Genomic DNA, 15,503 nt, shown 5'->3' with positions numbered 1-15,503 from the left:
TAGGGTTTCTATGATTTCTATGAGAGGCAAGAGTTCTAATAAAGGGACCTGCATCACTAGGGTTCTTGAGTGTTGCACAGAACATCCGTCATATAGATTTCTCACATTATTTCAGGGACTCCCAAGACACCTGTAACTTTTGCTGCTTGGCTGAGTCTGTGTTCCCTGTTGGTTTTTAAACTGAATGAGTGCTTGCAACCCTTGTTCGATCAGTTGAAGGAACTCGCCTTTAATATTTTAACGTTTCGGGTTTGGTGACAAAGGCAACTTAGCGTCAGTCATGCAGATCAACCAAAAAGAGCCTGTAAAAGATTATTTAGAAACTGGTTTAAAGGGACCAATTAATTCTCAATTAGACCGCCAGATCTGGATTGTGTGAAGGACGTGGACGATGAGGATGACGCTCGGAAAGTCTCCGTGAAACGGGCAGTGAAGTAGCTCGGTATTGCCAAGTGGGAGGAGGAGGAGGAGGAGGAGGAAGGCAAAGCAAGAAGCCAAGAGGAGGGAGAAAAAGGAGAGAGAACGGGAGCTTCATCTGCTCTCCTGGTCGGGCTGCGGGAACTGGACTCTCCTCCTCTTCTGGCACCGAGCTCAGTCTGATGGCTGAGAGCCCCGAGTGAGCAGCTCCGTGTCCCCGGCTCCATTCATTTCGACCTAGGGAGGGAGTGTGAGCCACAGCCCGGGGTGATAGACCGCCCCCCCCTTCCTCCCGGATCCCAGCAGCTGGTCTTGCACATCCACCCTCCCCCCCCCCCCCCCCAACCCCACATTCCAGCCCGGGGGAAGGGGGGAGCCATGTGCCAGGGCTCCGGCTCCCCGGGGCCGGGCTGGACAGCCTTCGCACTGGGTATCGGGCAGTGCCCGGCCCTCTGAGCCCACTCGGCTGGGGGGTGGGGGGGGGGAGAGAGAAAGGGGGTCTCTCCTCTCTCTCTGCCTCTCCCTTCCCGCCCCCCTTTACCCCCCTCCATCCCCGAACCATGGACTACATCTTCCGCAAGAGGAAACTGCTCAAGATGCTGCTGAGCCTCTCGCTGCTCTTCGCCGCCCTGGCCCTGCTCCAGAAGCTCAAGCTGGGGGACGGGGTGAGGCCGGCGCTGGGGGAGTCGGCCGGGCTCGGAGGAGGAAGCAGGAGGCAGTTGGAGGCGGCGGGCTGGCAGGAAGCCGAGAGCAGCTTCTACCGGAGCGCCGGGTCTAACGGTAGCAGCAGCGGGATTCCGGCCTCGGAGGAAGCGGCGGGAGGAGGCGGCGGCGGCGGGTCGGCCAACCTCAGCAGCAGCAGCCCGGCTCCGGCCTGGGAGGTGACGGTGAACAAGTGCAGCCCTAACGCCTCGGTGCGCGGGCTGGCCTGGTTCTCGGGGCTGGACAGCCGCTTCCAGCAGTACGTGCTGTACCGGCACTGCCGCTACTTCCCGCTGCTGCTCAACCACCCGGAGAAGTGCACGGGAGGCGCCGGCGGCGGCGGCCCTCCTCACCTCCTCATCGTGGTCAAGTCGACGATCGAGCAGCACGACCGGCGGGCGGCGGTGAGGAAGACGTGGGGCCGCGAGCGCAGCCTGGGCGGCATGGCCATCCGCACCGTCTTCCTGCTGGGCACGCCGGCCGCCGGCAAGGACCGGCGCAACCTGCAGAAGCTGCTGGAGTACGAGGACCGGCTCTTCGGCGACATCCTGCAGTGGGACTTCATGGACACCTTCTTCAACCTGACCCTCAAGGAGGTCAACTTCCTCAAGTGGTTCGACGTCTACTGCCGCCGCCGCGCGCGCTTCATCTTCAAGGGCGACGACGACGTGTTCGTCAACACGGAGAACCTTCTGGAATTCCTGGCGTCGCAGAGCGAGGGCCCACGGCGCGAGAGCCTGTTCGTGGGCGACATCATCTCGCGCGCGCTGCCCATCCGCAACCACCAGAGCAAGTACTTCATCCCGCGCCAGCTGCACGACCAGCCCTACCCGCCGTACGCCGGCGGCGGCGGCTTCCTCATGGCCGCGGCGCTGGCCCGCCGGCTGCTGGCCGCCTCCGAGGGCATCCAGCTCTACCCCATCGACGACGTCTACCTGGGCATGTGCCTGCAGAAGGTGGGCGTCGAGCCGCAGCTGCACTACGCCTTCAGGACGTTCGGCATCGTCAAGCGCCGGGTCAGCCCCATGAACAGCGACCCGTGCTTCTACAAAAACCTGCTGGTCATCCACAAGCTCAGCCCCGAGGGGCTGCTCCAGATGTGGGACACCGTCCACAACACCACCCTCGTCTGTGCCAAGAAAGTGTCCGTCAATTTGAACGAGTGAACCTCTTCTTTTTTTTGCCCCCTCCACCCCACTTTTTTTTTGCGGAGTGACTGAATGCACTCTTGTACAACTTTATAAAAAAAAACAAAGTCTCTAGGTACTTCGGATGGAGGGAATTATTCATTGAGCCAGTTGGTGTACTGAAGAGCGACCTTTCATTAAGAATGTCACCGATGTTAAACTTAAACTGAGCTAAGGTACTTTATAGAATAGACTTTTAAAACTGCTGTATTTAGCACAAACTACATTGTTTAATCTCCATGTATAAAGTTGCACCCCCACCCCGGTGTCTCCAGGTGCTTCAAACCCCCCCCCCCCCTTTGAGTATAGGAAAAAGGTTAAGGGGGGGGAAACGAATACATTTTTAAAGAGTTGGGATAGTAACTTGTTTTCTTCTGCTCCTCCTCTCGTGAAGGTAACTTTGTCTGGTGTAAGGATGAGATTTATCCTCTGGTAATAATGCTCAAGTTGATTTGTTCAATCGATTGTTTTTGTTATCATGGACTGTTCAGTAGGTTGGGGCATGGCTAAACCCGGCCCTGTCATAGCCTGCAAAGTCTAATAGAATATCAAAAAAAAGAAGCCTGTCCACGGGCTTGAGAATCGATTTGTCGTGCACCTAAAAAGAGGCCAACCCCGTATTGTACTGCAGATGGGACCAGATAACCTGAAGATGCAATCTTTTCCTTCTCTCTGATTCAGCTACCCACTGGCAATGTGTAAACCCGGTCAATTCTTTAGAAAAAGTAAAATCTGACGCGAAAGTTAATACGCTTAAAATCTAATTCCCCACCCCCCGGGGGATAAATGTAACATACTGACACGAGGAAAGAAAACGCAAAAAAAGCGGCTTGAATAAGTCTATTCTGTGAATTGTTTTGAGCGACTGCAACAAACTTGGAAAGCTATTATTAGCGAAGTGCTAGTACAAATAACTCGCGCCCTTCATTGCCCATTCCCTTCCTCCGCGAAAACAAATTAAAGTGATCTGTGGCTTTTGAGCTGATCTCCAGAAGTTAACAAACAGCAGGACTGAAATGCTTGGGATCATGCCCCTCTGCAGAAAATGTAGTGCGATGGAACCTCTGGCTGCCAGCCTGCTCTAGACCTGATTAATTCCTGTTCCCGGGTTAAAGTTGTTGCAAGGGACGGTTGATGCTGGGATACTGTGTTATTTCTGGAGTTCTAATCCTGGTAGGGGGAGCTGGGAAAGTCCAGAGCCGCACCTTGACGTTTATTTTCAGAAGTGGCTACTTTCAGCCAAAGGAACTTGGTGCAGCAATCCACTTGCATTTAAGAATCTGGCATTTGATGCTGGTATGGGCCCCATTTCCAGTAGACATTCTTGGCATTGAGCACTGGTGGTGAAACTGCCAAGGTTTTCTGGTGGATACAACTGGCCAGGTGACTTCCACACAAGAAGTGATGCTCTTAATCTCTGGTGGAATGAAGGAAACAGTACTGGGCTCAGCCTTGATTTGTACTGCTGCTGTACAACCTCACAGTCTAGGTCTACATATGTCTAATGTAGATTTTGGTCGTGTTTACAGTGATGGAATAATAGGAAAAAAAATAGGTGAGAAAATGAAGTAATTTCCTCTGTGTACTTTTGATCATTGTTAAGACAACCCTAGTTTCTGAACTGTCAGCCAATTAAACTCCTGGTTAGATGTTTGAACTTGAAAACCAGCCTTATCTTTTAATTCTAAGTAATCATTGACAATGTACAAAATATCCTTCCAGATATTAATATATTCAATTAAAAGGTAAGATGTGAAGTACTCGAGAGGTTAACAATGTCCCTCTTGCCTGACTGTCAGGGCCACCAATTTCTGCCTAACTTGCTTCGGATGCTGCTCGGTGGTCCTGATGAAGGAGCCACGGAATTGCTGAGGTGCATGGTATTGAATATTCTTGCTGCCTCCCTCCCTCTTGCCACTGTCTCTTGTCTCCACCCAAAAGAAAACTGTCTTTTATGAAGCACTCTATGTTGAGACAAGAGAGCTGGAATGCGATTTAATCCTGTGACCTCCAGCCTAAAGTTGAGAAGCACTGCCTGAAGGGCTAGTCCTTTCAAAATGGCAATTTCTATGGGGGAGGGGGTTGGAAAGTATATGCATCAGTGACTGGTGTGTGCTCTACAGAAAAGTGTCCCCTACCTAATTCATATCTTTTTTTAAGTGTCTTAATATTTAAAACCAATTGTGTCTTATGAAATCCACATTGTTTTTGTCAAAAGAAAGAAAATTTGTATGGAATTTTTTTGTTTGGTAAAAGTTAACTTTGATACTAGCAATGATTTGACAATTTTGCCAAAATTATCAAATTGAACATGTACATTGAAATATAACTAATAAAACTAAAGTCTAAAATTGATTTTATTTTTACATTGTAAGCTGCATTTCTGTGTGTGTGTTGCAGGTACTAACTTTAATGGATTTTTATACATTGATCTTGTGAAATGATTAAATGCCACAAAACAGTAGTCAGCATAATGCTGTATGTCCTAATAATATAGACATTATGTATTGATGTGGACAATTCAGATCAATTACACAATTATTTGTTCTGTGTGCTGAACTTTTGTCTTAGCTTCGATGTGACAATTTGTGCAGCAGATGTCTAATGACTTTGTTTTTTTTTAATGTGACAATTGGTGTAGGGAGTACTTGATTGCCATTTGGTACATTTAAAAATTCCACAGTTCCTGGTTCAGTCTCAAGTCAGAGAAGTTTAAGTGGGCCAAGTGGGGGTGGAAAACAATTGGCTTGGGTCTTTATTGTGGATTGTTGTTTAGTGACCCTCCTGCTGTGGGAGGTGCATGTGGAACAGAACAAAGAGAGACGTGTTCTCAAAATTCACTTGCTGGGCATTGGCAAAGGCTTTGACATATTGGCTGCTGGCCCACCATTTCCGCTGTGGGTAGTGCCTGGTAGAGAGAACTCAGACGACTTAGAAAAATAGAACCTTGCAAATAAATGCAGGACAAGCTAATCTTGGTCTGTCTGCTGCTCTGACTGTGGTATCTTCAAACTCTAAAATGTTACAATCTGAGACTTGTCTGGTTCTGGTCTTGGCACCACTCTGGCACCATTCAAGATAGTCTGGTCTGGATCTGTAATTTAGTATGTAAACCAAGCTTTAGTCCAAAATGGAAATTTAGATGTAGTTAATGATGGAAGACAAAATGTTAAATCTTAAAGTTTTCTTTAGTCTTTGCTTGTGCCTCTGACTAATTGCACAAATAATGTGAATAAATGTCTGAAACTCCAGTTAAATACTTGCATTACCATTCAAGACCAAGAAATCCCAGGATGCTTTTGAAGCGTAATCACTTTCAACACAGGAAAAGCAGCAGGCAATGGCACACAGGACAGGCAGCAGGGTGATAATGATTAGATCAGTTTTGGTGATGTCAGTTGAAGGATAGATAGGGTAGATCTCCCTCTGTTCTTCCAGGTAGTGCCATATTATCTTTATATTCTCATATTATCTTTATTATCTCATTATTCTAGGCACCGCAAACTTCTAGGTAGTGCCATATTATCTTTTATCTCTGCCTAAGAGGGCAGACAGAACCTGGATTTAGTGTCGCATTTGCAAGATGACAATGCAGTGCTTGTCAGTAATGCATGGGAGTGCTAAAGCCATCTCCTATGCATTAGATCCCTAGAGATCCACCAAGTTCTTCACTCGAGTTGTGAGCACAACCTATTGAAGCCACAGCTGATGATGCACCATTTCCTTGCAGGCAACCCTGATGATGGACCATGCTTTTCTGATCTTTAAAACTCCCTATTCCTTTTTATATTTTTCAATCCATGCTTTATTGACCCAACAGTGCATGGAATGGTGCCAATACCCACTACCCAGGCCTTGGTCACAATTTTACAAGTCTACCGCATCGGCTAATTGGACAAATGTAATTGATAATTCATGCGGTTTATCGTGCAGCATAGAATCAGCTGTCTGCTATTTTACTGATTTCTTGGCTGCAATCGACAATGTTCAGCAGCTGCTTTCACAGTCACATTCAAATTGAATGAAACATCACCCACAAAGCTCAGGATGTCTTGAGATCAACAATCTTCGAGGCTGTCGGGAGAGCTTTGTATAGCGTGTCGATCGAGCCTAGAGTGATCATCGCCTGCATCTCTAGCAAAACATCAGTTCATATAAAATGTATTATCATATTTTCTGGGTTTTTTCTAAGCGCTGAATCTCCAAGAAAAAATTATTTGCAGTTGGAATCTCAAAATTATTTTCTCAATTATATTTGTTTTTAAAGTACTTAAACTGGTGGTACAGGAGAACTTGTGTTTTCCCCATTTACAAACCAGAGGAGACTAAGCCATTAATTGGTATATATTTTGAGTTTGAACTAGCGAGGCACAAAGACACTTTCTGGCTCTAAGTACATGAAATTCTGTGCTTTTTCCACATTGTGATCCAAGAATACCTCCTGTCCAAGTGATATGACAAAACATTGGCTACTTCCTTATGGTCTGACTAGTTAATGTGCTTGATTATCTTTATAGTACCTGCTTTCAAAAAAAAATCAATGAATTTGGGATGGAACCAAAGTGTGTGAATAAGCTTCTTTCTCTGTGCTGAGCCTTACCATTACACTAAAGGATGTGGATTGGTGTCCAAGGAGATTCTGAGAGAGTTACTATGAAAGATTTTTTTACAATTCTTTTAAGAGACTTTCACCTGGGGAGGTGTGTGTGTGGTGTGTCCTGATGGCTATTATGGGTTATTATAAATTTATATTTGATATAAATAGCACCCTGTTTTGGCAAAAGGTTTTCAACTTGTTTTAGTAATCAAATCTGCAGAATTTTTGAAGGATTATAAACTGCTCAACCTAATTCCATGGGCCTCAACACTGGAAACAAAGCCGAACAATGTTGTGGGTACTGGGGTCTACTAACACAATTCTGCTTGCATGTCAGAAATCCTGTTAACTTGCTTATTCCTCATCTTCACTTGCAGAAGAGGAACGAAGTATCATCCTCTTCTCCCTAATCTTGAGGGCCTTTACCCCCTCTTTGGAGCGATGAGGAAAATGTTGACAGCCAAGCAGAAGCAGGTTTTTTTTTGAAGAATAATGGGTGAAATTGAAGAATTATATCCCACAAACAATAATTTTAAAGACTTCTCACATTATGTGCTTGGATCAGAGTTACAAGTGTCAACTATAGGCAATGTCATGTAGGCAATGTCATGTGGGCAAGGATATGATATTGTTGGAACCTGGGTGTATAATTCCTAATATTTACCAAGGCCTGTTTCAACCTAAAGGTATTAATGCTTTGCCCATTGCTATTGTGAAATTTGGTCTGAGTAAATATTAATTATGTGATTTTTAAAAAAAACAATATAATAAAGAGAGGTGGTGACTGGTAATTCAGAGACCCAGGGCAATGCGATTATGTCAAACTACAGAGTGAAATCTTGATCTTAACACTGATACTCAATGCAGAGTCACAGGTTGCAGTCTGGCATAAAGAGCTATGAATATAAAGAAAGTCTTGAAAAAAGTTATGGATCAATATGAGAGTATTTAAAATGATGAAATCATGGGAAAAGGTAGATGGAAGCAGACTTTCCAGCAGTTGGGTCTGGTGTGACTGGCTATAGGTATAAGATTAAACGAGTGACTTCAAGTAGACAGCAAGAGAAACTTCTTAGTCATAGAGGTTTACAGCATGGAAACAGCCCCTTCAGCCCAACTTGTCCATGCCGCCCCTTTTTTTTAAACCCCTAAGCTAATCCCAATTGCCCGCGTTTGGCCCATATCCATCTACACCAACCGTACCCATGTAACTGTCTAAACGCTTTTTAAAAGACACAATTGTACCTGCCTCTACTACTACCTCTGGCAGCTTGTTCCAGGCACTCACCACCCTGTGTGTGAAAAAATTGCCCCTCTGGATCCTTGTATCTCTCACCTCGAACCTATGCCCTCTAGTTTTGGAGTCCCCGCCCTTTGGGAAAAGATACTGACTATCTATCTAGCTGATCAATGCCCCTCATTATTTTATAGACCTCTATAAGATCACCCCTAAGCCTCCTACACTCCAGAGAAAAAAAGTCCCAGCCTCTCCTTATAACCCAAATTATCAAGTCCGAGTAGCATCCTAGTAAATCTTTTCTGCACTCTTTCTAGTTTAATATCCTTTCTATAATTGGGAGAGGCTGTTTTGAGGCTGTGGAATTCGCTTTTGAGCTTCATGTTTGAGGCAAAAATGTTGAAAATTAGATTAGATAAGTGATTTAAAGAGATATGAGAATAGGGTGGAGAAGTATGCTTAAAACTATTTGCTTGTGACGAGGGTAAGCACCAATATAAATTAGTTGGCAAATGTTCTGTTTCCATGTTGTAACCCCTATGTATATGCTTCGTGTATTTTAAATATTCATGTTCAAGTTGCAAAGACTATATACTTTCCCCAAAATCTCCTCTTCCCAGTTATTTACATGATAAATAGTTCGGTTCACATCACGGCTCTGCAGTATTATAGACCCTCTACCTGGTATAAAGGTTCCTTTGTCTCTATTTGCGTTAAAACTGACACAACAATTTGAAAGAGTTTCACCAAGGTGATATACCTTTATTAAACACTATGTCGATTGCTTACTTCACCTGTGTTCTGAGGTCTGTCTCAGTGGTTAATCCGATGAATGAAATCCTCTGAGCAACTTCAAAATTGTTCCAATCACTGTTTCCCCCTACAGTTCTATGGGATCTCTGTTTTTGCCTGCTTTTCAGTCCACTTAATTGGTTTTCAATAACATTGGTGCTCATTTCCAGGCTTTCGCAGATGTCCTCAGTTGGCCCCATCCGAAGGTCATACTTGTAGTCAGCTTGACTCTGCTTTGTTATCTTCAATTTATCAATCTCAAAACTGGGAGAAAGTGACTCACTCACTGACCTTAATGAGTTTCTGTCTACTTGTATTCCCTGGGACACATCTTCCCTGCAGTTTAAATCATTTTGCAAGCTTTGCTGATGCTAGCAAAGCTTTAACTTAACTAAATTATCTTGCTTTGTGTTTTGAGCCCACAGTACAGTTCTTTGCATATCTACATTCTTCATATCTTTTGTCTCAATGTTCTATGTTACCAAGAGACAAGCTCCATACGCATAGAGTTAACACCACAACCAGTCTACATTAATATAAAAGAAATAAGGAAATAGTTACATAGAGCAGGATTTTCCATCCTCCCATGGTATTTTGCGGAGGTGGCCTGTCATTGGCCTGCGGCAGGTTCTTCCAGTCATACAGCTGTCAAGGGTTTCCCCATTGTTCACATCCCCTGCCACTGGGTTTCCCAGCTGGAGGGTCCCTGTTGGCAGGACCGAAAGATCCTGCAGGTTAGTATGGCCAAAGTTCACAGTTAAAAAGTGATTTGCACATTAAAAGAGTAAATAATGGTGTGCTTGAAGTTCTTACCGAAGGATAGTGGAATTTTATTTGGGGAGACTTTCCCTGTTGCGTTTCTAGTGACCTTTACCTGAACGTGTTATGGACAGAAGAAAGAGGCTACTGCATTGATTTCTTGTCTGTAAGCCAATGTGTTTCCTTCAGTTTGTGTGATCCAATCTGCTAATAATCCACAGCAAACTGACAACTTGGTTATTAGATGTGGAATGGTGGACCAACCAGTGCACAGACGATTTGTTTAAGCGCATGGTCCCACTGAATACTTCTACGTGCTACACATGCAACATCAGAGGGGTTGACGTGAGTGTGTGTGTCGGCAGCTTCCCATTAGATGAACACACATATATCGGGGGCAGGGAATTCATATGGTGTTCGTGGAAGTGGAAATGACTAGGGTTGGGAAGCATTTTCCGATCAGGGCCATTGTGATCTCCTGGACTCGTTTCGATCGCCTCAGGGGGTCGGAGAGGAATTTCCCAGATTTTTTTTTCCCCATATTGGCCCTGGGGTTTTTCACTCTGGGTTTTCGCCTCTCCCTGGAGATCACATGGTCTGGAATGGGGGGGTGGGGGTGAGTTAATAGGTTGTAATGAACAAAGCATCGTAGCTGTGAGGGACAGCTCGGTGGATAGGATATTGGTATGTAGATAGGCTGGAAAATTGGGCGGGGATCCTGGATTCAGGATTCAATCCTGGACCGGGGAGCGGCGCGGGCTTGGAGGGCCGAAGGGCCTGTTCCTGTGCTGTATTGTTCTTTGTACAGTGGTGGAGGGATAGGAAAAAGGAGTTTTTCAGTATAAGAACCACATGTGAATATTAGTTCGCGTGAGGGTGGCACTGCTGTCTCATAGTGCCAGAGACCCAGGTTCCATTTTGGCCTTGGGTTCCTTTCGGGTGCCCTGGTCCAAAGATGTGCAGGTTAGGCCATGGTAAATTGCACCTTGGTGTCCCAAGATGTGTAGGTTAGTGGGATTAATGGGGTAAATAATTAGGGTTATAGAGACAACAAGGGTGGGATGCTCTGTTGGAGAGCCAGTGAAGACTTGATGGGCCATTTGATTCCATGACTTCCAGAGTTTTAGAAGCCTGGGTCCAGAGTTTGTTTCCTTTGTGGTGGGGTTCAGTTCCAATGAGTTTCTGTTTGGAAATAACAGTACAAAATTCCTTGAAACTAACAATACCTCAGCACAATTTGGTTTTCTGTGCCAGACCACTTGGTATGCTTTGATCAAAGACTTTTAAATTCCATGGCTATGCACCTATGTAGCTGCCCAAAAGATCCTATGCAAGCTGCGCACAAGTCAGCCCCTCTGATGTGTGTGTAGCATGCGGAAGTATTCAGTGGGACCATGCACTTAAACAAATCGTCTGTTTACTGGTTGGTCCCGTTCCTCTAGTATTTCCTCCTAGCCCTAAATTATTTTGCTTCAAGTACTTATCCAATTTCCTTATGAAACTTACTATTGAATCTGCTTCTACTACCCTTTCAGACAATGTATTCTAGACCTTTTCATCAGCATGAATAATACAGCCAGTAATAAAAGACACAATGCACAGGCTAATTTTAAAACATATGCTTTAACTTGGTGTCACTTTCAAAGCAATCTTCCATCTCTAGCAATTCCTCATTTCTACTCTCTGCTCCTTGGTTTCTCTGACACAGGTCTCCTGTGAATATCAACACCCTGCCTTTGCCTCATCCTTTTTCATTGAGGTCCCACATTCTAGAATTTTCTCCCTCAGTTTTAATTCCTCTTCAACATCCTCTCCTTCCTCAAAATTCACCTTCTGGCCAAGTTTTTCAGCATTCTTCCCAATCTGTCCCCCTTTGACTTAGTATATGTTCCCCATATACCTCTGAAGTTTTAAAAAAAAATTTGATGTATTATTGTCACATGTATTAACATATGCCTTGGAATGTCACCAGTAAAGGTGCAGGAAGTTTTTAACATTTTCTCCCTTGACAACTTGGGCAAAATGATCAACCATGAATATATACCAATGCAAGACAAAGCTGTGTAAACCTTCCCTTCTGCACAGCTTTGTGCATCTGCTTGCTTTATTAAATTGGCCATGTGCCAATCAGTAAAATTGCAATGCAAAAAGAAAATACTGCAATTTTTAATTGTTAAATGTCTCCATAGTCATTCACTTTTTAATGTCCCTGATGAACAGGTTCTTTGATTTGGTTACATTTTCTTTCACTAATTAATCTCTCAGTGCTTGTATCTTGACTAATGCAGTATTTATTTTATCCAGCAGGATTGTAGTTCAGCTAGGGCTCTAGCCGATAACAAAATTCTTTAGCATGTTACAAGAAAACTTCAATTCGTGTCTAATCCCAAGCCTATTTCTTATCCCAATATGTTTCCTCGCTCTAGTGTCAGTTATTCAATTGCAAAAAAGCAAACTAAATTGGTAGGAAATATCAGATTACTGTGGAGAAAACATTATAACTAACATTTGAGTTACTGAAAGGCAGTAAGTTTTTTTTTAAGAAAACAAATTTACAGTGGTTATTATGACATTTTTAACTTGTGCTTACATTTTTTAGTTGAAGTTAAAAGGAGCAGAGCTATCCCCAGTCTCCTGGCCAATTTTGGCCCACATGCAACAATAATAAAACTAATGCAAAAAGATTATCTGGTCACTGTCACAGTGTAATTAGTGAGAGCCTGCTGTGCACAAATTGGCTGTCATGTTTCCTACATTACAACTGGGATGACCCTTTAGAAGTAATTCTGTAAAATGCTTTGGAGTGTCTGTCATCAAGAAAGGTACTACATAAATGCAAGTCAAAAAGTTAAAATTCAGCGTAATGTTGTGACAGACTTGTGCTCTCAGGAGAGTATATTAGTAATGCAATGAAAGCCTCAATTGGCATTATGTTCCAACTTGCCTCCTGATCCATTCTACCAACCAAGTATTCAGATGACTAACAAACCGTCTCCAAACATAGTTATAACTGAGATAGATTAAAGGATCTTCTAATCAACTGATTCCCATGGATGGATAAAAGCAAATTACTGCGGATGTTGGAATCTGAAACCAAAAGAGAAAATGCTGGAAAATCTCAGCAGATCTGGCAGCATCTGTAAGGAGAGAAAAGAGCTTTGACCATGGATGGATAGCATTTATCCTAGGGTGACAGTGGAACTACAGGGAGGTCATAGAGGTTTATAGCATGGAAACAGACCCTTCAGCCCAACTTGTCCATGTTGCCCAGATTTTACCCTTAAGCTGATCCCAATTCCCTTCGTTTGGCCCATTCCCCTCTATACCAATCGTACCCATGTAAATAGGTATGCATAACGTCTGAGGGAGATACTAGGAAGCTACCAATAAATTGGAAACAGGTTCAACAGCCCATATTCAGGCAAATGCAGATCTGTTCATGTTGCTTCAATCTCTTGTAAAATAATTAATTTGATTAACAGGAGTAAATTTGAAAATTATCTGTAGAATAAAAGCATTTCGCAGCAGTCAACAGGGATTCTGAAGGGCAAAATCTTGCATGACTGCCTCACAAAATGTTGCACATGCATTTCCAGATGATATTGAACAACAAGTTCCACATGAAAGGTTATTAGTTAAATATAAAGCTCGGAGTGATTTTAAGAGAAATCTTGGGTAGGGAATAAAAATTGATGAAGGGTAGAAACAAATGAATATATATTGGAGGAGCAAGACAAATGTTCTCATTTATTCATATGGCTGGGGGCACAGTTATACTTTGGCGAAGTTTGCAATCCATTCAATGGTTTCAGCTGATGAAGTGTGATTAGTTGTGATACCACTGGGAATGCATCACTTGGCGCAGACATTCAGTAGATGGATGATGGCCTGACTCGGATAGCTTCAGACGCAATTTGAATTGTTCCTCGTGTTCAACTTGTGGAGCAAGTGGCCACCTTTTTCCTGCCCCCCTCACAAGAGGTTGAAAGGGTGTCCAGACTTTCCGTGGAAACCTCACCACTGTTATCAGACTGGGGTCGGTGATGTTTGCAGTCAACCAGAAAGTCCGCTATCAAGAAATAGGGTTGTCATCAGTTTGCTGATGTGTTCCAGTAGGTACTGTGGGATTTCAGAAGAATGTGAAGGTTTTTTTGAGGTTGTATGTCAATGAGGGTACTTTGCAAGCTGTCAGCAGTTGGTGGTGTTTGAGGTGGATGTTTCTTCTGTGCCAATTGAGGTCAATTGATGCGAGCACAGGAAACCACTCGAGCTGTTGGTCTCAAGTTGCCAGAAATAATCTTCAAGGCTTCCTATGTGTGGCAGCTCTTGAGGCAGGTTGAGCAGCAGTACTTTGTTGCTGGGAAAACCAGGTGAGCGAAGTTTCCCAAGGAGATTCGCTTTCATTTTGACCTTGGCACCAGTGTTCTGGAGGTGTCAGCAGTAGGTCAATGTATGGTCCGGAGTAATATTTGGCTTTGGGTTATGAGTGAGTGGTTGATCACAGATCTGAGCATGCAGTTCTTCCCTGGCCCTCGAGTTGTTGAAGTGGAAAGCTGAAACAACGGTTTTGGCAATGTTTGGTCAATATCAATTTTCTGAAATAGGTTTCCATAGATTTTTAATGAGTGTTTTCTCAATGCCCTAAAGGTCTCTAGCTTGGAAAGCCAGAGTCAAGCCATCAGCATATGAGAAGGGCAATGACTTTGTGGGAGGGATCTTGCTGGTTGATGAGAACCAGTGCAAAGACTGATCTATCTGGGAGCCCATTGTTGGTTATGCACAGGCAGAAGATTTGACTTCCAAAATGCACACTAAACTACTGGTTGCTGGTGATGGAGTTGATTAGTTGTAGGGTTGTCACATGGCAGATCATTTTGAAGAGTTTCAGCAACATACCTGTGCACCACACTTAAATGAGCACAAGTCGATAAAAGTGGTTCCTCTTTTGGCATTTCTGCAAACTGGCCTCAATATGTGAGTGATGCGCTATTCAGACACGAGGCTTGAAGCTCAGTAAATGAAAGGCTTTTATTTACTGTTAACGAAGCTACCAGAACTTATATACACTATCCCAGACTGAAGGGGTCCCGGCCAGAGCAGGGACTCTTATACCTCTCCCAGGAGGCGGAGCCTGACTGGGATGTGCCACAACACTACAGTACAAAGGTGTAACAACCCCACCCTAACCCCAACAGCAACAATAGCACAACCCAACAGTAACATATGTACATCCTTGTAGTACTGGCCAGCCCCTGGCTCAGCACTATCCAGTGGGAACCAACGATGGTTCACCACATTCACCCCTCCTTTGAGAACAAAGGCCAGCGGGGTACAAAAAACAGAATAAAGTGTCAGCAGTCTATAAGTTCAGACGGTCAGGGGGACCGCACCGTCGTTGTGACCTCCTCAATACCGGCGGTGACACCGGAGTAGGCACTTGCGGTGGCGTTTTCCCCAAGGCGGCGTCCAGCTGTTCTTCCACGGACTCACAGGCCGGTTGACCCTGAGGTGACGGTAGTCCAGGGGATCCTGACACGCCCTGCGGTGGCGACCATCTTCTGGGCTCAGGCAAGCTGTACATGGGAGTAAAATGGTTAAGCAATGGTCCCGATGCTGCCCGCGCCGTGTCCGGGGAAGAAACAAGAGATAAAGGGTTTGTTACAGGGGGTATGGGAGCGACAGGGGTTGCTATGTCCCCCTGCTGGCGCCAGGTCTCGGATCGAGACCGTGTCCTCTCGCCCGTCAGGGTATGCCACATAGGCATACTGAGGGTTGGCGTGGAGGAGATGGACCTGTTTGACCAACGGGTCGG

General features: G+C 44.6%; 1 protein-coding gene across 1 annotated transcript; it reads left to right on the top strand.

Moving 5' to 3' along the window:
* Positions 1 to 215: 215 nt before the first annotated feature.
* b3gnt7l (UDP-GlcNAc:betaGal beta-1,3-N-acetylglucosaminyltransferase 7, like) lies at positions 216 to 4,752 on the top strand. The gene has a single exon (XM_078239112.1). The coding sequence runs from the start codon at positions 978 to 980 to the stop codon at positions 2,283 to 2,285; it is 1,308 nt and encodes a 435-aa protein (XP_078095238.1). The 5' UTR covers positions 216 to 977; the 3' UTR covers positions 2,286 to 4,752.
* Positions 4,753 to 15,503: the final 10,751 nt, after the last annotated feature.

The sequence above is a fragment of the Mustelus asterias genome, chromosome 22, assembly GCF_964213995.1.
Source record: "Mustelus asterias chromosome 22, sMusAst1.hap1.1, whole genome shotgun sequence".
Classification (NCBI taxonomy): Eukaryota; Metazoa; Chordata; class Chondrichthyes; order Carcharhiniformes; family Triakidae; genus Mustelus; species Mustelus asterias.
Note: the sequence above shows the minus strand (reverse complement) of the source record. Positions and strands in the feature narration are given on the sequence as shown.